We start from the raw sequence: 26,260 nt of genomic DNA on the forward strand, positions 1-26,260 counted from the left end.
ATCTATGATAAATTCGCCGGATGCTTGTGATTTCCGCTAGACCACAGTAAGCTTTGAGCCATGGGCAATATTTGCACCAAGGAGTTTGTCGGTGAAAGGAATATATTCCGTAGCCTGTCGTATGACATCAATTTTAGGGACTTGTATTTTAACGAATCTCTGATTAAAAAGCAAAGCTACTGATAAAGTTAAAATACAAAGAAATATCGCATCTCATCCAAATCTGCTGATTTATACCACCACTTTCACTTTCTAATTCGTACTTAGCTCGAATCACACGGCTAATATTCAGACCTATTGTCTATTCCATATATTCTCGGCCCAAAATGTAAGGGGATGAACAGGGCAAGAATTGATAGAGTCGATTTTTACTTACAAGTAACTTCACTTCTTCAAAAATATAGAAGTTAAAACAATATGAAAACTAAATAATAAAAAATAAAAGGTTTAATGAAGGTTAGCTTATTTTTTCAATTTCTATGAAACAGCTAATTGTTGTCCTGCAAGAATTTTTGTGAATTGTATTTAGTGACGAAAGTTTGAAAGCTATATTATATTCGAAGGATGTAACGAGCTACTGAGACAAACTTCTCATGTTCAATTTCAGGTCTTCCGAAACACTACAGAATTTTCATTGTTACATTTACAAGCGGCGAGTTAATATTGCTCATTTTCCGATTTACTTTTATATTAATCATTTACTGATTTATTTTTATAACTGTCCAACTATTAAGAAAAATATTTGGAATCGATCTGAAATTCATATAAAACTAAAGTCATTTAGTAATCTGGGTGTTTTATATGTTGGTCGAATAAAATGACTTTAATATATCCAATTTTCTCGTCATTACTTTCGCTACTATAATACGACAGTCACGTGGTACACAATTTAAAATATAGCGGTCTCCAGGAGTTAATTCTTGCAAATAAAGAAAATTTCAAAACTTCATAAATGCGTAAGTATAATAAATTTATTTAAAAGAGGAGCTTTATATTTTTTCGATGAGAAATAAAAATACAATTATTATTTTGTTGTAAAAAACAAAACTCCTTCTCTTCATTTATGATTTAAAACACAATGTATAAATAACGTAATATTAATTTGATTTTTTTGGATACCCCGTCGCAGCACACACATTATTGGATATTGTTGGATAGTGTTGTACTCATAATAAGTTCAAAAATAATGTATTCACTGGTGTTCACATTCTACTTTAGGATTTTAAACATAAACTATTTTTTTTTTTAATAAAATTTATTATAACTAATATTTACATATTTAGAGTAATTTTAAAACCAATCCTTCGTAGCCCGCCATTGGTAGCGCCGATATATTGAAAATATCCCTAAAAATAAATCATTGCTAAATAAATATATACACATATATATATAACATCTCAAAATTATATAACATACCCTTCGTTTTTGGGAGAATGAATGCTTCTAACGACAACGCTGGCCTCACCACTTACATTTTCAAAATATCCGAGGTCAATTTCGTATTTAATATCTCTCATATTTACCAAAACCAAGTAAGTTTCTCCGTTATACCATCTAAAAGACAATATTATCTTGTAAATAAAAAATAATTTCCTTTAAATATCAAATATCTTATGAAGTTGTAAACTAATAATATGACTAACCGACGGAAAACAAAAATATCCTTATTAATTGCCAAGGAATCATATCTGCCATATCTGAATTCCTTTTGCTGACGTAGTTTAGCCAATGCCTGGTAAACTTTTAAATGAGACCTTTCAGCCTCTTTCTGTGCCTCTACATTCAATGTTTGGTAACCTTCAGCCACTGGAAGCCATGTATTATCGGCGACCGAGAATCCTATGAAAGAATCAGTTAAGAGATATGACTAAAACAAAAACATAACTTGTCCAAAACATTCAATTAATAACTATAGTACAAGAATCAAAAAATATTTATTAGACAACCTTTAACCTTCACGGTACTCTACTTTGGATACTACATACCAAATAAAAAAAAAAGATGAAAAGTTATCACATCCCGTCCATATGGCTCATAAGATAGAAACTTTTGTTTCAAAGATCCATTACAGTTAAGTTGGGTCAAGTTCACATATTCAATTTTCCTTATTCTATTCATATGACTTTAGTGGAAAACTACTATTATGAGCTTATAGAATTTAAGAACTTTTTCCTGAAATTACCTGCATTTTTTTCTGAATTCCATTGGAATGGGGTGCGTTCAGGATCTCTCGAAACTGAGACGTAATTGATTGGATCGTTTGTATTACATCCTGATGGATCTACTGTATCTTCCCAGCTAACAAAACCATCTACCATACCAATTTCTTCGCCCTAACAGAAGAATAAAAAAATATCTCAAAATAATATTGTAATCATTATAAAAATAAAAAAAAAGGATTCGTACCATATATGTTACACCGACACCCGGCAGTAGAAGCACAATCATATTTATACCATCGACTAAAGACGACCCATATCGAGTTGCCATCCTGCTCTGGTCATGGTTACCTACCTATAAAAGATAAGATTTCTTCAACTTTGCAGTAGTAAAATATATATAGATGCATATAAAAAGGTTTGAAACTTACCACCCAATTGGCACTCTGGTCAACTGGCATGTATGTTAAAAATTTATCGACAGCTCTTTTAATATCAGCCGCAGAGGATGAGGCGTCGACATCAGTAATTAAGTCAAAATTGAAAGGCATTTGGGCGCCTTTTTTATCACCTTCGCCAAAATACCTAACAACATCCTGGATAGAAGCATAAACTTCGGTCATCATGACTCTTTGTAATCCATCTTTTTCTTTGAATTCGTCGAAAACGTCTCTCCATTCGTAGACCATATAATAAGTCTCATTTTGGTCTTTTGTATAAATGTGACTTAAATAGTCATGAGAATTAGGGTCGACGTCCAATCTTCCTGACAATGGCTCGTCTGGATATTTTCCGCCAAAAAGTTCTTTATCCACTTCAAACAAGCAATTCACAGCGTCAACCCTAAAACCGGCCACTCCCTTTCCTAGCCAAAATCGAATGATGTCCTAAAATTTATAAATAAAGTGAATTTTGCAAAAACTGAAACAAATACGAAAAGATTTTTTTTTACTTGGTCTTCTGTGAACTTACCTTCATTTCATTAATAACATCTGGATTGCGATAGTTCAAATCAGGCTGTCCTACGACGAATTGATGTAAATAGTACTTCCCAACTTCTTCCCTATATTCCCAGGCGCTTCCTCGAAAGTGACTTCGCTAAAATTTTGAGAAGTTTGGTAAAATACAAGCATTCTTGAAACTTGCACGCTTATAATTAATAAAGGAGAGCTAATATTATATAACCCGTATTGCCTGATACATTATATGTCACTATTAATTTTGAGTTAAAAGATACTTACCCAATTATTCGGCGGTTGCCTATTTCCATTTTCATCTATAACACCGTCTTCCCAAACAAAATAATTATAATATTTCTCATTTCCATTTAATGCTTCTTGAAACCACATACTCTCATTTGATGTGTGGTTTGGTACTAAATCTAATACGATCTTAATATCTGTCGGATGAAAAAGTGTTAAATACATAAATGAGGAAAAGATAATCGCAAAGACCTTAATAGGAATGAAAGGTTCGAAGTTTTTAAATTTACACAGTTTAATTTCCATAACTACAATTTGTATAATTTTTAAAATACTTTTAATAATGACGTGGTTTGTATTTTTATAAAATTACATTTTCAACTTATCTGTTTAAACTATATTTATATCAGCAACAAAAACAAAAACCGGTTATTTTGCCATTATTTCTATTACATTTATACTTACCGAGTTCATCGGCTCTTTTCAATAATTCTTCAAAGTCTTCCATATCACCAAACTCGTCATGGATAGCATAAAAGTCAGCGATATCATAACCGAAATCGTACATTGGTGATTGGAAAATTGGTGACAACCAGATGGCACCGACGCCGAGCTCTTTGATATACTGCAATTTCGATGTTATCCCTAAAAGAAACAAAAGTAATGATACTGACAATCCGCTCAAAGCTATATATTTTATAAAAATGCTTTGTCAGCGAAAACTGTATATTTCATAAAAAAATTAATTTAAAAATGCAACTATACTGTGAGTCTAAAATTTTGAGTAGCTTTTGTCTTGTCAAGTCTAGCTTAATATAAATTATTTCAGTAAAATGTTACTTTCATCATTTGAAAATATAATCATATTATCTATACGTAAACTATTCGTAATATTTTTTTTTATACATGCTTTGATTTGTTTGGTCGTATCACTTTTACTAGGCAAGTTTTTATAAGTTGGCATTGGATTGAAACCTAGGATACTTTTTAAGAATTGGTATTTCTTTCCAGAATACCGTTAGTCCACACTCCAATTTTTGTAAGAATTCCATCCTTACCAGGTAAATCCCCAACCCCATCACCATCACTGTCAGCGAACGACCTCGGATATATCTGGTAGATGATGCTCGTTTCCCACCACTCTAATTCTCTTTCATTTTCCTGCTTTATAATATTTCCACTGCACAGTATTGCTAACGATGACAATAAAATTATCGTCCTCATGGTGACAAATCTCAATCAATATTTAAGAACAGAGCACTTCATTTTATACCCGTTTTGATTTAAAGTGATCTTATCGAGACCCCCGATAATGTTACGCCAATATCACTTAGTGTATTGTATCAATAATCTGTAGTGAGAAAACAATGTGGTTTGTAGACAGAGTATTCAATTCTTTGATACATAATAATGACTGTCTTTTTTAAAGAGTATTTTTACAAATATTTTTAAAAGGATGACTTTATAGATGTATATATATTTATTTTGCCAAACATTGGATGAAATTTGGAATCTCGATAGTTAAAAATTTAATTGTTTTACTATAGAACTGATTCCGAAATGAAATAATTTAAGATAGGCTCCTGTTTAGGAATCATTAGAATAGATTGGTTGAGTGAGCAATTTTTTTTTATTTAATAATTTCTTTTATCATAAGACTAATTTATTTATTTACCTAAAAAAGTTACCTAAATAAGTGTCACTATAAGTGATAACAAATCGGATAAAAAGCAGATAAGACCTTGCTGGAGAGTTCTTCCATGGAATATTTCTGCTCTTATCAAGAGATGAGACCTACAAACGTATCAATTCTTTTGAGACCTATTCACTTATAACATATCAACGATATGCTTATCGTTTAAAAAAAAAACAAATACATAAATTAAAAATATAGGTACATTTTAAATATACAAGTTCAGGTACAGCAAATATAATAAAAAAATCTAACTAACAATCAAGTACATTATCAATAGTAATCTTTTGCCTTCAAAGTAAATGTATACTTAAAATAAATTAATTCAGCTTCTCTGCAATAACAGCTGCGTTTTTGATTTTAATTAAATTTCTGTTCGTCATCTCCAATGCGGTCAAAGATCCTTCAATAGATACGCCGAGGTGGTATACCGTCCTAATAAGTAGAAATAATTAAACGCTGCTATAGTGAGAAAGGCACTGATTTAGTTTCTTCATTGTATTACGCTTTTTAATTTACAATTCAATAAAGTTGTTAAACATTTTTCAATATTCATATTAATAAAGAAATCACATTCTCTTTTATAAAATTGATAACAGATTTTTTTTTAATAAAATGATAAAACCTTCATTCTGTGCTATTTATTATACTTTGGTAAAGCTGTTTGTAGGATTTCAAACATGTACAGGACAATACATTATGATATCTAAGACTTTAGCGAGTATAAATTTAAATAAAACGAATATTTTCGGATTTACTACGCTTTTTTTTATTATTTTAACTACACACTTCCGACGTTTCGGTTACTTTGCAGCAGGGTCACGGCAGACGAGATGAAAAGTTTCATCAGGAGTATATTTTCTTTTTCCGCTGGTAAAATAAATTTGCTATCTTAAAAGCGTAAACAACGCTTCACATTAAATTTCAGTAAACTAACAGAGTGCTAGTAAACTTTGATATAAATCACACAGTCTATCAAAGGAAGGCTTACCCGTGGGTTTATTCATCAAAAGCGTTTGCATAAGTTGTGAACTTTAATTTTGAAAACTATTTAAGTATTTCATTATATTATTCAAGTTTTTAATTTTATAGATTAAATTTTATGTAACAATAAATTTAAAATAAAAAAAAAACATATTTCGTTTTAATAACACTTTATTATACAAATATTATTTATCGGACGTTATTGTATTGTTAAAATACTTCACACCTGCATTCTTAAAACCAAAGCTTCGTCTGCGGCCAAATCCAAGTAATTTGCTTGAACTATATCACTGAAAAGACATGAGAAATGAATAAAATACTTATAATTAAGACGCTTTTCTATATTGAAGGACACTCGTGTAACAAATTTATGTTTCTATACCTGTAAGTTCTGGAAGAAAGAACACTGCTGACTTCTACCTCCAAATTTCCAAAGATCAAATCAAACGCTGTTAAATTAACAATTTGATACGTCCTACCGACATTCATGATAACAATGTAAGCGTCATCGTTGTACCACCTATAAAAACAAAGACGTCATTGGCTACCTCAAACATCATATACAAATTTATAGCAGAATCAATAGATTTTAGGAAAATATCGGTCTGGTAAAATTAAAAAACTATTAGCGTATTTTTAATAGATAATCTAACCAGCGAAAATATAAGACGGTGACTTCTACAGGAATATTTTTACATAAAAAAATTCACTATCAGATCGGTAAGCAACTTTAGAAGTAGATATAGCCTTACTATGAGTTTATATAATAACAAATAAAAACAGTAAACCTATTTTGATAATCAATATAGGATGTTCCTATTAATAACATAGTTTCCATTTACATATTCTATAATTTTGTTTCAAACTAAAATATGTCTTTTAATATTCAACAATTTTTATAAAAAATAAGACTGAAATGTTTAGGATACCTCTTAAAAGCGAAGACATCGTGACTCAATGCTAATGACTCGTAGCGGCCAAGTCTGAACGCCGGACGAAGACGTAGGCTAGTCAGGGTTCGATATACTTGGAAGTGAGAACGATCTGCTGAACGCTGATTAGCCACGTTAATATTCTCATAGCCCTCCGCTAGCGGCAACCACGTTCTCTCCGCGTCAGAAAATCCTTTTCATTAAATGGAACATCATTTGAATATATTAGCATGAACTTAGAAAATGCTTTGAAATTATTTTGTGTTAAAGGTGAAATTATTTCCATATCTTGTTTTTTATGGTCTCTGGTACGCCAGATTATATATAATGGGTATGATTTCGTTGAGTTGAAATTGAGTATTATATGACTATTAAGGCATATGACTACGGACATTTGAGAGCTGCAGTTGCAAAAATGTTTTTTTATTATTATTTTGAATCTTCTAATATAATATTTATAAACATTACTTTCTTCATAACTTTTTCTAGCTTCTTTGCATACATTATTTTATATTATTGGAATTCTCGGTATAAAATTTAATTAAACTATCAACAGTGCTGAAAGAACTAAAGTGCTCCAAAGCCACAAAAACTAAAAGTATTTAATTACATCACAGATGTAATGTTTACAGTGAAAAATCTTGATTATTTTATTTTAGATAAGGCATATTCCACAAGTTAAAAGCACACCTGCATTCTTTCCATTGCTCCATTGAAAGGGAGTCCTGACGGGATCCCTGGAGACGTCAACGAAGTTGATGGGATCATCAGTGTTACATGCGATGGGGTCTTTTGTCTCAGTCCACTTCACAAATCCATTTACCATACCAATTTCTTCGCCCTTAGTTATGAAATCACAGATATAATTAAATTATCTTATCAACTTCAATATCATAGTTAATAATAGTATCGAAGATTTCCGCGTGTATTCATTTAAACAAAACTAAAATTTTGATCCCTGTTGCTGCAAAGTAACCGAAACGTCGGAATTATGTAGTTTTTAAATAATAAAATCCGCGTAGTTAATCCGAATAATACTAGTTTCATTTTAATGAATACTAGCGAAAATCGTAGATCTCATTATTTCAACGCATTCACTTGCTTTATTGGTCCCAGATTATTATTAATAATTACACATAAATAACTTATATAGAGTGAAACGTAAATTGAAAAAGCCCACCTATGGTGTTAATAACGATAAATAGTCTTTATGAAATACTTGGTAATATCGCGACAAATTTCCATTGGCAGGAAGGAGAGACTAAAAAATTTGTGCGCAAAATTATTAAATGCCAAAAAACTTCCAAAGCGTGTAAAGCATTCTGGTTGCTAAAGTCATAAATTATTTATGTGTTGAAATTCAAATGAAGCAAGCGAGATCGGGTCTCCTGAGATTTTTGTAAAACCTTACCGTTCAAATCCATTATATAATTTTTCGCGTCGATGAATTTAGCTAGCATTATACAATTTTTCAGTTATTTACGGAACCATATACAATTTTAAAATATTTTAAGGTACGATATTATATTCCTCAATGTATACAAAACAAAAGAAATAGTACATGGAAATTGGAATAGAAGTATATTCTTACCATATAAGTAATTGCAATCCCGGGTAGAAGCAAAACTAGCATATTAAAGGCATCAACCAGCTCGGGTCTAAAGCGAGATGCCACGCGGCTTTTATCATGAGTGCCTGTCTGTAACGAAATGATATTAACACAATAATAAAATATCCCAGCAATTTATCAATTTATAATTAATTTTGGTATATAAAGAAATTTTAATAGAGCACTTATTTCAACATATAGTCATATAATCATGTGACTGCGAATGCACGGTCTAAAAAAATATTTTTTTGTTGTTGTACAATCGAAGCAAGAATTCAATCCTAACCATTAGGGTAATAATTTAACATACCACCCAATTAGCCGGCTTTCGAAGTGGTTTGTAGGTCAGCCATCGATCGACCGCATATTTCATATCTCGTGCATCAGATTCCTTATTCAAATCTTGGATGAGAGCGTAATTCATGGGGATGTGGGCTCCGGAATGAATGCCTTCGCCGTAGTACCTGACAGCATTCTTAATACTCGTGTAAGCGTCAGTCATCATAATTCTGCAATAGAAATATAGTAATGTCAAAAATATCGATCATACATTAAGGGACCAATATTGGTAAAATAAATGTGTAGTATTCGTAAAACGTTTCTTTTACTATGTCATGAATTCTGTCAAGTTCATGGTGTATAAAAGATTTTATCATACATCTGTGATATGACGTGATTTATAATAAATCGTTTCGGCTCTCTATACATTAATTTTCTGTCATACGTTATATGAATAACCCATCAGAATACAACGTGATAATAATAATATCCGCTTAAGTGCGAATAACAAAATGTTATGCGCTATCAAATTTTACGATGTCTGCTTAGAGCGCGATAAATTGAAGCCCACTCAATCAAGTTTTGGAGGATATTCTTTTATTCTTGGACATAGCGAAGACATTATCTTGAATCGTATAATAGATCACACAATGAGAATCTATACACAAGTACAATTAGTTCTATACTACTGATCAAATCTAAAATTGAAAACCATATATACGAACAAGTCAAGTGAACTTTAAAACTTTACATTTTTAAATTTTTGAACATTAGACAAACAAAAAAGTTGATAAGACTAACCTGGTCAAATTGTCACGTAATGTAATAGCGTCAAATACATCTCGGAATTGCGATAAGAGATCGTATGTTTCCTCTTGATCCTTTGTATAAACATGGTTTAAGTATTCATAATCCTCGTTCATCACGCCAGGTGTTCCTGTCTTTGGCTCGTCGGGGTATCTACCGCCAAATATATCCTTATCCGTTTCAACCAAGTGGTTTGCTGCATTTATCCTCATACCCGCAACTCCTTTTTCAAGCCAATACTTTATTATATTCTGGAACCATCGAACTGTTATAGTTTTTTTACGGACATAATATTACACTGTTACAAATTACTACACAAAGACAATTATCCTTACCAATACATCGAGGTCATTCAACTAATTGTTGAATAATCATATCTCTTTGAAGAAAAACATATTACTATCGTGCTACCGTTTTAAATTTTCTGCTTTAAAATAAACTATTGTTTTTAAAAACCATTATTTATACTAACCGCTGATTTTACTTTACGTTAAACGTTTTTGTTACTTCAAATACAGTTTTGAAGCCTCTAAAGAATTGAACAACGTATTTTGTGTACAAGAAAATAAATCTTTTAAAATCAACCACATTTTCTAAAAACCAATAATACTACGTACCCTTTTAAATTATTTTGATAATAGAAATTTAATTTTAATTCTAGCTTTAGTCATAACTTCTTCCATCTTTTTCCTTTTCTTTAACTAGATTGTTTAAAGTCTAAGTCTAAGAAATTAATACAAAATTATATTTTTTCTGACTTAGCACCTTATTCGTGAAATGTACATATATGCAAGTGAAACTGAGGTTTAAAAATCATTTAAATACTTCAAAAAGCATTTCAATGTAAATGTCAATGGATTCTCACTTTTAGTTCTTCGACAACGACAGGGTTCCTGATGTTTAAATCCGGCTGAGCAGAGCCGAATTGATGCAAGTAGTACTGATCTCGGCTTGGCGAATAGTGCCAGGCGCTTTTCCTAAAAACACTTATCTGAAATAGATTATTAAATCATATTTTAATTAGAACTACATTAAAACTGAAAATATTTTTTCATCATTCATATCATGCTAATCTTTTGGGCGAACGGCGATCCACTATTATATAACAAAAAAAAAAACCTAAATATGTCAATAATGTATTTTAAAAGCTACTCAAAAAGTGCGTAATAAGATTCCTTAATATATTGTGAGCATATTGCGATGTAGGTCACGATGTTCTTCCTTATTAACGAACACCATCTCCGTTTCCTCATCGCCAGTAATGAACGTATCGCAGGTGCGGTTGCCATCAATGGAGCTGCTAATTCACTTATTCGTACACCTTAATTATGAAAAGCCTTCACCACAACATAAATCACAAGTAAATTCATACGTAATATTATTCAATGCTTTTATAATCAAAACTTATAAATATTTAATCGAAACTTATTGTAACAGAAGCTACGTTAACTTCGTTGCTTCATTTATGAAGCACTCGGAATTCTTCGAGTTATTATAATAATAAAGTCCGACTACATTTCCAAATGAAGGCACACTTTATAGAATTCATACATCTGTTCCGAAGTACAGAATAACTATGTTTGTTACAATAATATTATTTGTGATGTCGTTATGAGAAAATGACATATTTGTATTAAATTTCTATTTATATTTTATTTATATATATATACCTTAACAATAGCACATTCACGATTACTGTTCATACGAAACAGAATTATCAAAATTTGTATACATACAAAATAAAGAAATGTATAAAAATAAAATAACTTCACCTCTTCAAAGTCACAATAAATATCAGAAAAATACTCTTCTATTTCTTACATTAAATATAAAAATATTAATTGAAGAGGCAAAATAATATATATTTTGAATTATCCTTACGCCTGAATTATGGATTTAAAGAGAATCTATTATCTTTTATTCACATTATATAATTTAATATTCCGTTTCTTTATTTTCAAATCAAGTAGAATATTTAAAATATTTAAAATCAAGCATATTTATAAACGCTCTCGTATTTCCAAACATAAATGACATTTCTTGAAAGGTCTCGAAATAGATTTTCGGAGATTTATTCTCTTTAATCTACGACTAATTCGATCCATCGTTTCCTTAGTAACATAAATGACACTCACCCAATTATTTGGTGGTCGTCTCTGTCCATTGGCGTCCAGATGTCCGTTTTCCCAGATGTACCAATCATTGTAGTACTCGTCTCGATGTGAGGATTTTGTGAACCACTCGCTCTCATTGCTAGTGTGATTGGGTACGAATTCCAACACGACCTTTATATCTGAAACGAATGTTTATTAGTCAAAGTTTTTTACTCAAAGATACTACAATAATATTTGAGATGAAATTGCTAAAACGTCGTTAATAACTTCATTGGTTCAAAATGTAACGCAATTTATATGAACGAAATATTTATATGGAACAATTTAGGTTGCTTCAATAATTAATTATGGTAACGAATCTAAAATGTTCTATAGACAGGGAAGCGATGATGTTGCTCTTAACAAAGTCTCAAAGTTCGGTCATTTATCATGAAAACCTTTTGCATTAAAACTTACTCAATTCTTTGGCCTTTTTAAGAAGTTGTTCGAAGTCTTCCATAGTGCCGAATTCCGGTTGTATACTGTAATAATCGGAGACATCGTATCCGAAGTCATTCATAGGCGACTTGTAGATCGGTGATATCCAAGTTGCGTCCACTCCAAGATCTTTTAAGTATTCCAGCCTTGACGTGATGCCTAACAGTAATCAAATTAAAAGTATTCAAATAATTTAAGAGATTACTGAGATCCGTATTTTGTATTCGTATTTCGTTCATTCACTTTATTGTTGAAAACTGGATAACGGTTTGAATATTTAATAGGGATTAATTAACAAAACAAATATAGCTGTGTTTGATGTTTTTGCTATAAAGTTTTGGGTTCGCTTGCATAATTTATGAATAAGAAATTGTTATTTCTACTTTACTATTTACTTTATTATTTGAGATAGTATTTTATTACTGGAATTTTCCCTACGATCCCTCAATTAAGAGTTAATAATAATACATCGCTGAAAAACAACTATTTAGGCTTTTCTAGATACCCTTAAAACTCAGACTTCCCACTTGGCTTTTCATTCGAAAGCAGTCCATTTCATCATCTGTCAGTAGTCTAACAACAGATACATTAAAAGAGTCAAATATATCGATATATTTTCAATTTTAAAATCTGATCATAAATGCAGATCTTACAATAATAAATTTTTATTACCAATAATATCACCAATGCCATCTCCATCGCTATCCATGAAAGATCTCGGATATATCTGATAGAATACAGCTGTCTCCCACCAGTCCTGTTTAACGTTTATATTTTCATATCTACCCTCAATAACCGTACAAATAACCAAAAATATGATCTCGCGCACTGAAAAGAAATATAAAAGTTTCACACATATATATATGAGGTTATTGGATGATGACAATATAGTTTCTCATATAACAAATGTTTAAAAAAAAGGCATCTAAAACCTAGCGAGTGAGATCAGAACAATATAACGCAATAAATCAATTATAACGTGTGCTCTTTTCTTATGGCAACTGAGTTGACAGTTCCTGATAGATTTAAAAGAATTCCGATATCATGATCCTAAAAAAGGCAAATGTTAAAATGTTCCGTGAATTTTTCGTGACACTAGATTTTGACTGTCCGAAAACGAATGTTAGTTTTTCTGGCATTGAGCTGAATTGTACAGTTGTTGATAAAATTTAGTCATACCTTTCAATCAGATCTGCAATCTATCAATTCAAGTTTAGAACCTACGTACTAATCCTAGCAGAAGAGGACGTAAAAGTAATAAGTCGAAAAGTGTAGTTTATGTGAAACTCTCCAACGATGGTAAACTTAGTTTTGGTACACGCACTGGAGTCGTTATTATATTTTTTTAGGACTTACGTGAGTTTTAAACTTGAATCGATATATTGCAGATCTGGTACGACCTGAGTTCAGAATTAACTCTGTAATGGTTAGGAAATAAACTCAGCTAAAAACTAGTACTCAATCCATTTTTTATCTTCCAGCCATTGACATACAAATGTCACTCACATTACAATTTTCTATATTATAATTAAAAACGATAAAATACGATAATGTACATATATATTTTTAAGACTTGAATAAAATAAATATATGTACAATTTCACACTCACTTTTAAAGTATTACGTGCACATTAGATTTATAATCAAATAGCAATATGTAAGGGGATAACTAAAGGATGTTATGAAAGTGAACTCATAGCTGAAGAAAGGCGTCTTTATATGTGGTTGGTGAGCGGTTATTTGAAAACATTTTTTTTTGTTTGTGAAACTGACATTGTAACAAGGATGATTTTATAAACCAACTGATGTCATCAATAGGTTACATCATAGCCTAATTGAAGAACATAATTGTGAATAGAAAAAAACTCTTGACTGATAGGAATATAGAATGATTTTGCGCCTCTTCAGGTATTAGACGTGTCATCATTATTTTTCTCTTATACATTTTTATATTCATAAATACTCTTTTTGGATTACAAAATTGGATTTCTTCGTAGCAGGTTTGGTAGTGAATATTATGTAGGGCTATATTTTAATAAATAATTTTATTAAACATTAAGATATTAAAAACTCTTTTCTTTTTCAGGTAAGCATCGAAATATATTTTATCCGCTTCATCCCGCTGGAAGTCAATTATATTTGTAAACTGAGAATAGTGTAGTCGTCTATCTTAATCTTCAAATACGACGGATAAAGATTGAAGACACAAAGAGGTATGGAAACCTTTTTTAAATTGAGTTACAGTAATCGCATACAGCGGTTTTCTTTGAAAATAAAACAAAACTTATTATTTTATACAGCGATAAATCGTTTCAACCCAGTGACAACAACTAGATACAAAATACCGTTTTGGAAATCACAAAAATAAAATGTTCAGATTTAATCCTCACAAAGACTGGTCAAATGCCATGTTTTGTAATATTTATAGTACTCGTATTTCAAGAATATTATGTCTCTTATCATAATATAATTTTCAGAGACCATACGCTACAAAAGGGTCTCCGAACTTTAATCTCACTTGAAGCCAGACCCTTGTTAATTAATTATGTAAAATGTACTCCTTCAAATTTTAACCCCGTTATACGTGACCATTTCTAAAAGTATCGTTAAGTCGTCTTGAAAACTTGGACTATGACAATAAGTATTTTATATATATTCTATAATCATAATTCACTTTTTTAGAGGATTTCGATACGATTGAACTATTATGAACTAAAATATACATACTTTATGTTAATATTAACGAACGTTATAAAAAAGCAGGTCTATTGGATATGTTATTAAAATAGTTATAAAACATCTCCTAATTCTTAAGGAATGTTAGATGCCGAGCTTACCTCAACGTTTGCGAGACATTATTAGCAAACTTGAAGTTTAATTTATCTTACAACATTCTTAATAGTTAAAACTGTTTGCATGTTCACTTAAAAGTACAGGAAAAATAACTTTTTTCAGCTCTAATATATTATCTTTCACAAAAATTATAACACATAATAATAGACAGTTTTTGTATTGTGTTTGTATGCTATTGCCATTTTCAGTAACGCCAAAAAAAAACGACATTACAATATATTTTATAAATACAGGGCTTTTAATTAGAAATAATCTGAAACGTACCTCCATTCACATTTATTAATAAATAAAATCGTAATACTATATTACTAGTTATAGATTCGTAACTTTGATTTGCTCTCAATTCATCAAATAGATACGACTTCAGCATCATCGCTAATGGAAAAAATTAAATTTAAAGCAAAGCCAAAGTTTTATTAAGGGTCTGAATGTGGGAAATTGGCGAGATTGGATCGCTAACGTAATCCGATTGCGCCCGCCAAAGATGAAAGCGAGAATGGCCTTTATTGAATGTTTTATTGGACACTTCATGTTGCGAATATCTCATATACTCGTTGAGATAATATTGGTTCGAACGTTTATTTCATCCAACAAAACCCAAGAAATTCTCTATTCTAAAGATCAAATTCAAAATTGAATTCATATCATTTCTGATTTCCGTATTTCTTTACACTCTGTCGTTTTTCCTTTTCCTATATTTTTCATAATTTATATCTCGAAGAACCTTGATATGAAATAAAACAACAACAATCCCCTTGTGACATTGTTGCAATAGAAACTTCAGAGGAATACAGAAAACCGGTGTAAACTTTCGTTTCAGATAATTTTATCAGCAAGTGAGGAAAGTAAGATAAAATAAAAATTCATTGATTTTACTGGAATTCAACAATAGTGAAATAAAATATACTTGCTACTTCTTACGCTCACACTTAACCAGAGTTATCCACTCATATTCATCCAAAAATTTTTAACGTTACTTAAATATTTGATTAAGTTTTTTTGTCTCACTTACACAGGGCTCTGAACAGTTCTATATTTTAGTAGCCAAAAAGTACCCAATCGAGAAAAATTTATTATCTTTATTGATTTCTTTGTTAATGCCATTCAATAGGCGTATTATAAAAATTTTTACATTGCCCCCAGGCCACGGTATGCATCAACATTTCCGACGGCAACAACATAAACTTTTCAACTCTAAAAAGCCACTCCCTTAAATATCACTTTTAACTTTTATTCTATTTGTCAGTTTTAAAAATACCTTTTATTACAAATAATTATAAATATGTTTACAGAATACATATGTGTACTTTTTGCTATACTTGCATTTAACTACAATTTTAATGCAAATTATATTGGTTGAATTATAAATGATAATGTTTTTATTGGTCAGAAAATCTTTAAATTACATCAAACATAAATTAATTTCTATAATGAGGTACTATGCCTCCATATAGTTTCTTTAGTCCTTATTACAAAGATCCTTTTATATAAATTGCATAAAACATTACCTTCATAACAGTCTGACAGGAAAGTGAAAATATTTCCGTTCCAGATTCCTCCATTTGTTGTGGAAATTCTTTTATTCTTGGCCCCACGGACGTAGAGTTACCAACATTTTAACACTTGGATCGTGTAAAAAAGACAGACTAAACGTTTTTGAAATAAACCATAGTTGATTCTGAGGGCGTAGTAAATTTTCAATTGTTCGATCTTGTTAAGTAAATTTAAATAATTTTAAACTGGTTGAAGCATGAACTGTGAATTCTGTTTGAGGCATAACAATTAGATAACTAAGCAATGGCAAAAATATGTACAAAATATTTTTATTAAATTCGTTTTACATATTTTTCGTGAAGAAACATACTTATATTGATATGATATTTTATTTACGGTTTAAATAGATGGACGTACTCATATTTTAAGGTATAACAATAAAATGTATGTTACATTCAAGATTGTAAATAAAATTAGTAGAAAAAGTGTGAATCTAATTGTCCAAAAAAAGTATTGAACTTGCAAATAGAAGACGCAAAAAAAATTTATTGCAATAAAAACAGAAACACCATTCATTACATGACAAGTCACCGAGAGGACTTTTATCTTTTCTCACTTCTATTTACCTTTTTCAAATTCTTAATCATAAATAAAATTATTAATACTTACAATTTTCCATAATTTCCTTAATGTATTCCATTTTTCCTTAAAAGTTAACTTTTTGTTAAAAATATTTCAAATTGATAAATGATAACATTTTATAAAAAAAAGACAATTAAAAAAGTTACATGGGACTGAACCCACGCTTGCACATGCATTTGATACAAGGATGTGCATTCAAATCTGTACTAATATCTTCGTGGTAAATGAAAAGAAAAGGCAAAAGGCAAAAAGAAAGATATAATATTAAATAATTTTAACCATTTAGACAATTATCCTAGCATATTTCCCCCTTTTTTATTTATAATTCCTGCATTATTTAATAACCCGATAACCTGTTACTGATTCTTATAACTCGCTAAATACTTAACTTATATCGTATGTATTCATATTAATGCCGATTTCACGCGAAGTGATTTAAATAGGATTTAAATTGGACATACGAATATCCGATGGATTTCAAGCTAGAATACATTGGGGCTCGGATACATCACCGTCAGAGAAAATTTGACTTGACTCTTCGGTTTTGCTGATAAAACATGCAAACTTATTAAATAATTATATGCAAAGGAATAACTAAACTAATTATAATATGTATAGCTACATATAATATCTTATTTTAATTAAAAAAATTACAAAATGTATCAAATGAAGTCAGTACTTCACTTTTTACGAGCATTACAGTTAATGCTCGTAAAAACTATGACCCGTTTGTTTTGGAAATAAATCCAATGCAAAAGTTATTGTACTATTTGTCAGTATGCAATTGTTGATATTTTTAATATAAAAAAATAAGCTCACCTAAATAATGTACTTTATACTTTAAAATTATTTTATGTTAAAATATATCGCAGACAATTTTACATATCTTCCTCGTTCGTTAAGCGAAAAATGAGAAATAGCCTTTTGTAAGTAGAATGTACCCTTATTTTTGAAACGTATCTTGTAATTAAAAACTTATTTTGTCTTTTCAAGTTATTATTACACTTATACGTAGTGATACGTATTATATTTTTAATATTATATAAAAAAAAATACTTTTAAAAAATTCTAAAATTTCTTTTTCATTTCAATTAAAAACTATATAAATGTATTTATTTGTTATTAAAGGCAACTGAATTCAACTGAATTCAAAAATTTTATAAAATGTAAAAAAAAAATATCAATAAGGATCCCGATATGAAGACATCTGAATAGTAAATTAATTTGCTTAAAATTTAATTATTATATTAAATATTAATAATATATAAGTTTATATTTAATTGTCTTTAAAATAAAAGTTATTGAGAATGAATATTTTGATAATATCAAAACTGGGACAAGGGTTGACTAGGAATTGGTACTTTATTTTGTTCACGAACATAATTTAAAAGGCTTAGTTAATCTCAAAAATCCAAACATCTTACTTAATAAGCTAGTTCAAATTTAGTCTGAGTCTTTAAAGAATGCTATAATATTAAATAAGATTTCTTGTAATGCTCGTCATAATCAACTCCTTTATGATATCTATGTTGCTTTAGCTCAGTCTATATTGTCATACTGTATCACTTTTGGGGTGGCGCGTGTAAAACCAAACTGATTCAATTGGGCCGAGCTCAACGTGCATTGATAAAATGTATGTATTTTAAAAGGAAGAGATTTTCTACTGAAACCATTTAAACCCTTTCTAAGTTACTAACTGTTCGAAAAATTTATATTACTACATAAAACAATGTCAATTGACCCTATTAACTTGCTAAAAAGACGGACTGATTTGGTGCTTCACGTTACCCAAACCAAAACTGTATCTCTCGCAGATACTGTTTTGGTACACAATTTGACAAACGAGCAGTTCAGCTTCATAACATAATGAACAATTCAATAAAAATTACTAAAATTACATGTTTAGAGATACGTGAGATAGCAAAATTTCTACATCCATTAAATTATAAGGAGACAGAGAAACTTTTCAATTGTTTGACATCAAATTTACACACACACTCACACACATACACACCCTCACAACTCTTACAACTTTCATATAATAGCAATACATAATAGTAGTTAAAAAGTTAGTAATACTTTCCAACTTCACTTTGAGATCAGTATGTTTGTAAATATCACAAGAAACGAATATGTAAGTTTGATTAGTACTGATGTAAGCTATAATATTTAAAAACGGTCACATGTAAGTAGCTCATAAGGTGTTTCAAAAGTATTGATAAATTTAATGGAAAATCGTGGTTTCCTCACACAAGCAGCTTCTGCTTAAAACGATGCCCTGGTCACTAACTTTGTAAACAAAGTTATATTGAAACAATAAACTATTATCATTATTATTATATAAGATATATATTTAAAATTAAACTATCTTTTTTCACCAGCGACGTTGATTGTCAAATGTGTTTTGTTTCGTGTTATTAATAAACACCAGGAGAGGGTGTTTCCATGGTACGATTAGACAAATCAGTTTCGACATTATTACAGTCTCAAAGTATAATTTACGATTTAGTTTTCTTTATGTAAGACTTGTACCAAATCTATTGTAATAAAGGTAGAGGATAAACATGCTAAAACTTTAATGTCCTCTACAAAACTGATGATGTTTCCCGGATATTATTATAAGTGTCTGATTATACACAACCTAAGTGATTTAGAGAAAAGTTATTGCCCATTCACCTGGGCATTATGCCAATGTCATATTTATGCAAAACTTTTAATAAAATTATCACGACAGCAGAAAATCCGAATATTTGTGAAAACTGCAATAAAGAGAATGTTTAATATAATGGTATAAAAGAAAATTAAGGTAATGCATGAAAACAGATAACTGAAATTCCTATTTCTCTCGCAAATTATACAAATGTGGTTTTTTTATGGTTACAATTTTTTGTTTATGTTAAAACGTTGGTAAGCAAGTAATAAATCTATTGATAATAAGGATAAGCGTAAACTTAATAAACGTAAAATTTATAATTTTATTGAAATTTAAATAGATATAGTGGAAATAATATCAAATTCACAGGAATTCAACTTGAGAATCTCAGATATCGAAATTATATTGCATAACCTATCGGTACTGCAATTAAGTTATTGTATCCCAAACTATGAAGTCTTGTTATAATATTATAAACTACAGCCATAATTTGAGGAAAATATGCATTAAAAAATAATATTTTAATGTAAAAAGAAAAGCTAAGTATAAAAATATTATTTTATTATATGATTATAATCAGGTTTCTCCGACCGGAATTTCCTAAAACAAATGTACAACGTGAATGCGTAATGTATTTATTGTATATGAAAATAAAATCGACATTTATCGTACTTACCATACTCCTTTACTTTCTTTAGTATGTCCTCGAAGTATTGAAGTTGGTCTTTTTCTATAGAGAATTGTTTTTTTATCAATTTATTTTAAAAGGAATTCTAGTATTATAATGCATTCATAAACTAAAAACTCTATAAGACTAAAGAATAAATTAAAGTTGAATTATAATTAATATTAAAAGGAAAAAATGACGTATATTTAAAATTAAATGAAAAACAGGATTACTTTCGAATAGAAACGCATTTTTCTTAAAAGACTTATAAAATTTTTATATTACCTTCTTTACTTTGTTCCTGTTCTGAAAACATTTTCCAATATTAATTAAATAAGAATTCAATATGTGATTAAGCCTCTATGTAACCTTATTTACTCATTTAAAAATAAAAATATGGTATTATTATTAAATATGGAAGTAACTTGTCGGTTCTGTACTTATCTGTAACATCTACAAATATGTTAAGATTCATTTTACAACCTAGTTTAAAATTATATCTACAAAACAGAATCGAAATTAATCTTCTATGTGTTGTTTTTTTGAAATTTCGACCATCATTCACGCGTAATCTTCAGCGTTTTTACCAGAATGCATAACGTGATTCCGATTACATACATCGATATATCACTAACAAATACTTCTTAATGCTAAATAAGAATAAGACAATAGAGATTAAAAAATATTTTTAAACGATTATATTTTAAACAAAGTTTACAAAACAAGGACCTTCTTATATCAGAATAGATTGAATCTCAAATGCATGCCGTTTAAGAAATAATATATGATAGCTAGTAAACAATCATTTTCTTATACTTACTATACTTATCAATTACTTCTTTTTGTTGCTGTTTGACTGGAAATATTAAAATAAACTATGTTTTGTAGCTTTGTGAGTAGAGAAAAAATTCAAAACACACTTACAGATCCATTTATGATAATTATTTAATTCTGTAATAACAAAGAAAAATTAACTAAAATGTCAAGAAACATATATGTATAAGACAAGAATTCACAAATATGTGTGGTTTATAATTTGTAATGAGATATTTTGTTAACAGGGTATCTAGAAGAATAATTGAAAGAAGTTACTTGTATGAAAATAATTATGAATCCTTAATATGCTCAATTTTAGTAGAAGTAAATATTGACTAACCTTGGTTCGTCTCACTCGTCTCTGAGGAGCCACTTATGGGATTTAAGAATGAAAACGCTGGAAAAATCCAAATGTATTAGACGTTTGACGCAGCGAGTGTAGTTGTATTTTCTGTGACTGTGGTCCCCGGATTCAATTTCCGGTTGGTATTTATGTAAATAATCAATACTTATATTTCTCCGGGTCTGGAAATTTACAACTTAAAAAAATGAAGTAAACTAGGAAATATTTCCCATGTATAACTGCTAACTTTATTTACGTAAACCATGTTCTGTAACCACAGATACTCTTATAACGTTATTATTGAATATTTTATTCTACAAAAATAGTTAAATATCTCAAGGGTACTTATAAAATTTTAGAACAAATTTTGTTGAATTCAAGAACGAACAACAACTCAACCTTTAGCAAGTTCCGAACTAGAACTTGAACTGGAAGACGATTCAGACTTCGACGTTATGAATGTCTGAAAAACAAATTGAATTAATCATATTATGAAGGAAGTATGAGATCATACATTTGCATAACAAAAAGTACAGTATACTAAGTATAGTATAATATATTAATATTAGTCACTTGATCATCTTACTTATACATAACATAACAAAAAACTGTTGTATAAAACAATATATGCTTTTTTCATATTAAGTAACAATATATAAACTTACGTTTATTTTTTTATTTATTTTGCCTGTTAAACATTTTTATATAAAATAGTTACAAAGACACTTACTAACAAAAACATATATGTTCGTAACATTTCCAATTAAAGTAACTAGCTCAACGATTGTTCCGCTAATCAACTGTGACTCCTTAAAAGTGCATTTTTATTGCATTCGATTGAAATGCTTCCCGACCAGTTCAATTGCATTATATAATATTTTTATGTAACATCATCCGGCGGGAATTTAATCAACGGTTTAGAATTACATAACTTTTCAATTAATCATCTTAATTTAATAAAATAACTGTTTAATTGAATTGAATATTTACGATATAATAATCCCTTCTATTTTCTTCTTTTATACTATTTTAATAGTGCAAAATAAACTCATTATTATAACTATTATTATTTAATCAAATACATTTTAACGTACAATTTAAATAATAAGAAAATGTGTAAAGATATCGAATTGGATTTAAGTAATATATAAATGTCTTGATTTCATCTGCATCTTCGATTACGCAACTGAAATGTTTTTTCGTATTTTTGACATTTATGGTTCAAAAGTATCGTCATACATTTTAACAGATGAAAACTTACTTTTCTGGTCTTTTCAAGTCAAAAATTCTTACTTTTTATCAGTCCCAGTTTAATTATGAAATTCATTTTATAATTATTCCTTTGAAATCTTAATTTACACTATAGCTTGGTAAAATCAAACTTTATTTATCGTAGGCCTTAGTCAATTTAAGGGCTCGCTTCCATCTTCTCAGCTTCTCCCCACGTAGTGGATCAGCGCGCAAATCTGATTCCCTGTTCGGTCTAAAGCTTCCCTTGCCACAATCACATGATCACAAAAGAAGGCCACTGTGATCCAAAACCTCTCGCTGCCCATCATGGCACTTATTAACTAACGACAACCAGCTCTGAGTACTTGCGAGTCTATGAAGAACATCCATCCAAAGTGTGACAAGCTGTGTCCATCTTCTCGACACACTGGTGGCATATGAGGTTCGCTTTTCTTATAGCGATCCTGCGCAGGTAATCGGCGAAGCATCTGACAGTAGTACCATTACAAAATGGGTTGAAATGGATACATCAGTATTCTTTGTGGCCTACCCACCCGTTGAGGACAATGGGATCAAATGGCGCCCACTGTCCTCAACCCAGACGCAAGCGAACACAGGTCCATCTTTCACCAGGGGTTTACACCAGTATGGACAAATTTCGGTGAGGATGCCCGCCTGTAACTTGCAAGGCGGGTGTCCATAAAGACTTAGACCATGACTTAGACCATGACTTAGAGGTGTGTTCGCAGCGTAACTGACAATGCGATAACTCCGAAATACATTCACCATTACGGTTCTCTGCACCTAGCAAAAGAGGATGTTTGATCTAGTGGCAAAGGCTCCCGAGCATATAAAAGCACCGTAGATATTTCTGACGATGCTGGCATTTAATAGAATCAACCTACTTCAACTGGCTTTTTTTTACTTTAAAACTTACTTTGAGTTAATCCTCTCCCAAACCACCTTTAACAAAATGCCTTACTTATCGCTTCAACAGACAAACAAACAAATAAACCTTTTAATTTATAAGAGTATTCTTCTACAATCTATGCCTAAAATACTTGGCAAATTAAGATGTCGTAACTAAAATTGATTAAATGGTACAAAATACTCAAGTTAGTTATACGATGTCTCGTTATAGTATGTTTTATTTGGTAATCAATTCATAACTTTGGTAAATTGAAAGCTGTATTCAATTTACGTATGAAAGTGACAATAAAAAAATATTATTTTTTTTATCCAGTACAGGTGTCTCCTAACTCTTCAAAAATAAAAAATGTATAAATCCAACTGAGTAAACTAAGAAAAAGTTGGAATTTCAGATGAATATCGATTTATAGAAAGTTTAAATTGGTTTCGGAAAAGTTGCAATTTAATTTACAATTCACATAAGTCAGAAATAACCTGGGATCCGTTTAAACTTATATTTGAATCTTTAAATATTTATTGGAAGATCAATATAACTGAACCGATTTTATTCCTATCGATCAACTTAATTTTGAAAACTTAATGAGAATATTTTTTTTAGACGTTTATATGAAGGTATTCATGTGATCCAATATATTATAAAGCCTTTTTCCTAGAATACATTTAAAATAAAGAAAACTTCCTAAAAACTCTTGGTTGTTAAGAAAATATTTAATGTTAATAAAGTATCTTTTGAAGTCTTTTAAAACTAGCGCCATCGTTTCCTTTCAGCTCAAATGATGACGATATTATTTTCTATTCTATTTCCACGTACTTTTTCCTTTTCACAAATAACTCGTTTTATTTGTTGTAATTAGCCCAAACTTTTACGTACGAACTTTAGCGAAAACCTCGCTGTGCGCTGTGCGGACGTATTATATGAGAAAATTGTTTTGACGTACACTTTTCAAATAAATCATGATAAAAGTTTGTTTAGCAATTGATTTCGTAGGGTGGCAATCGCAGACTCCAGGAAAACTATGAAACTTACTGATATGTATATTATAATAAGAATTACATATTAAACTTATAACCTATACCTAAGACTACATGATTGCCCCGATGTTAGGTAAGCAATAGCACATTCCATTGCTTGTGTAGTATCAGGAATCTTCTGGTTCACACGGCGTGGTGTTCGTACCGTGGAGTCAGCCACTTCACTCTTAATATGATATTTTATATATACATACAACGATGTAGCCCCGGCGATATTCATTTATTTTTTAATATATTACGTACGTAACAAATTTACGGTCCGAAATATTTGAATCATCATCATCATCATCAGCCTATCGAAGCCCACTGCTGAGCAAAGGCCTCTTCTCACATGGAGAAGACTAGAGCATTAATCGCCACGCTTGCTCAAGACGGGTTGGCGATTTCAATCTTATAATTTGAAATTTATAAGACCAGGTTTCTTCACGATGTTTTCCTTCACCGTCTGTCAGTGGTGTCTAAATACTCTTAGAAAGTACATATAACTTGGAAAAGATCACATTATTGGTACTTGCCAGGTTTCGAACCTGCACCCTCACGTATGAGAAGGGGGCCTTTAACCTCCAGGCCACCACGACTTTTTTAAACATATTTTTTAAATATGTGAATACTAACTATAAATCACAAACTCACGTTCGATATCAACAGCTTTCTCATCAAAAAAGCACATTTTTTATGACCCTTAGACTTAATTATAGCTTGAGAATCAATACCTATTAATTTAATAAAAATGTCTTCTACTTCCAACAACTGGTTCCATAAAATCTAACAAAGTCCGTGTAATTTTAGGATTCTTTTCTTTTATTGCTTCAGTACTTAATACCAGCATAATATCATTAATACTAATAGTTTTACTTTCTTGCTTTTGTGACTAGACAAGAAAATTTTATATACAAGCGAAGGTTTGAGACATGTAGGTGATATCAAAACAGGAAAATAAAAAATTAACAAAATAAAATGACTAAGGTTTTAATATAAACCAAAAACTGTTACAAATTAAAAATAAATCCAAAGAATATTTTTTTAATGTGTTTATTAACGTCAGAAGATTCGAGTTTTCTAAATAACTTTTTGCTATATTTAATTTTGAAACGGTTTGTCGATGAAAAAAATATATTTTTCAAGTAGTATTGACCTTTTGGCAGATAATACGGATTTGGTAAAAGTGTTTTTAATAGCATGTCAAACAAATTTATGAATAAAATGTTATAATTTTAATGTTATATTTATTAAAACTTTATTTGTTATTTAATAACAAGTCGTATTTCATATCCACGACATGCGAGTACTCCCCTGGTTATATATTTTTATCACAAGCATTATCTAGCTGTCATAAGAATCCAT

The 26,260-nt window shown here is 30.0% G+C and overlaps 2 protein-coding genes across 9 annotated transcripts in view; one reads left to right on the plus strand and one right to left on the minus strand.

Annotated features, from left to right (window-relative positions):
* The window catches only part of LOC116779542 (dual specificity calcium/calmodulin-dependent 3',5'-cyclic nucleotide phosphodiesterase 1), a 113,687-nt gene that overhangs the window by 45,792 nt on the left and 41,635 nt on the right, over positions 1–26,260 (plus strand). The window lies entirely within an intron of this gene.
* Positions 1,223–22,610, minus strand: LOC116779558 (uncharacterized). Its single transcript, XM_032673908.2, has 30 exons — positions 22,455–22,610; positions 22,124–22,187; positions 21,722–21,778; positions 21,490–21,516; positions 21,386–21,421; positions 20,851–20,871; positions 20,575–20,628; positions 17,273–17,308; positions 12,929–13,084; positions 12,236–12,415; positions 11,801–11,958; positions 10,531–10,656; positions 9,660–9,916; positions 8,890–9,088; positions 8,562–8,669; positions 7,661–7,811; positions 6,968–7,163; positions 6,421–6,558; positions 6,265–6,328; positions 5,103–5,155; positions 4,420–4,595; positions 3,827–4,006; positions 3,401–3,558; positions 3,132–3,257; positions 2,591–3,046; positions 2,407–2,514; positions 2,183–2,333; positions 1,644–1,839; positions 1,417–1,554; positions 1,223–1,346 (listed from the first exon to the last, which is right to left on the minus strand). The coding sequence occupies exons 1-30, from the start codon at positions 22,479–22,481 to the stop codon at positions 1,280–1,282; spliced, it is 3,864 nt and encodes a 1,287-aa protein (XP_032529799.2). The 5' UTR covers positions 22,482–22,610; the 3' UTR covers positions 1,223–1,279.

The sequence above is a fragment of the Danaus plexippus genome, chromosome 2, assembly GCF_018135715.1.
Source record: "Danaus plexippus chromosome 2, MEX_DaPlex, whole genome shotgun sequence".
NCBI classification, from domain to species: Eukaryota; Metazoa; Arthropoda; class Insecta; order Lepidoptera; family Nymphalidae; genus Danaus; species Danaus plexippus.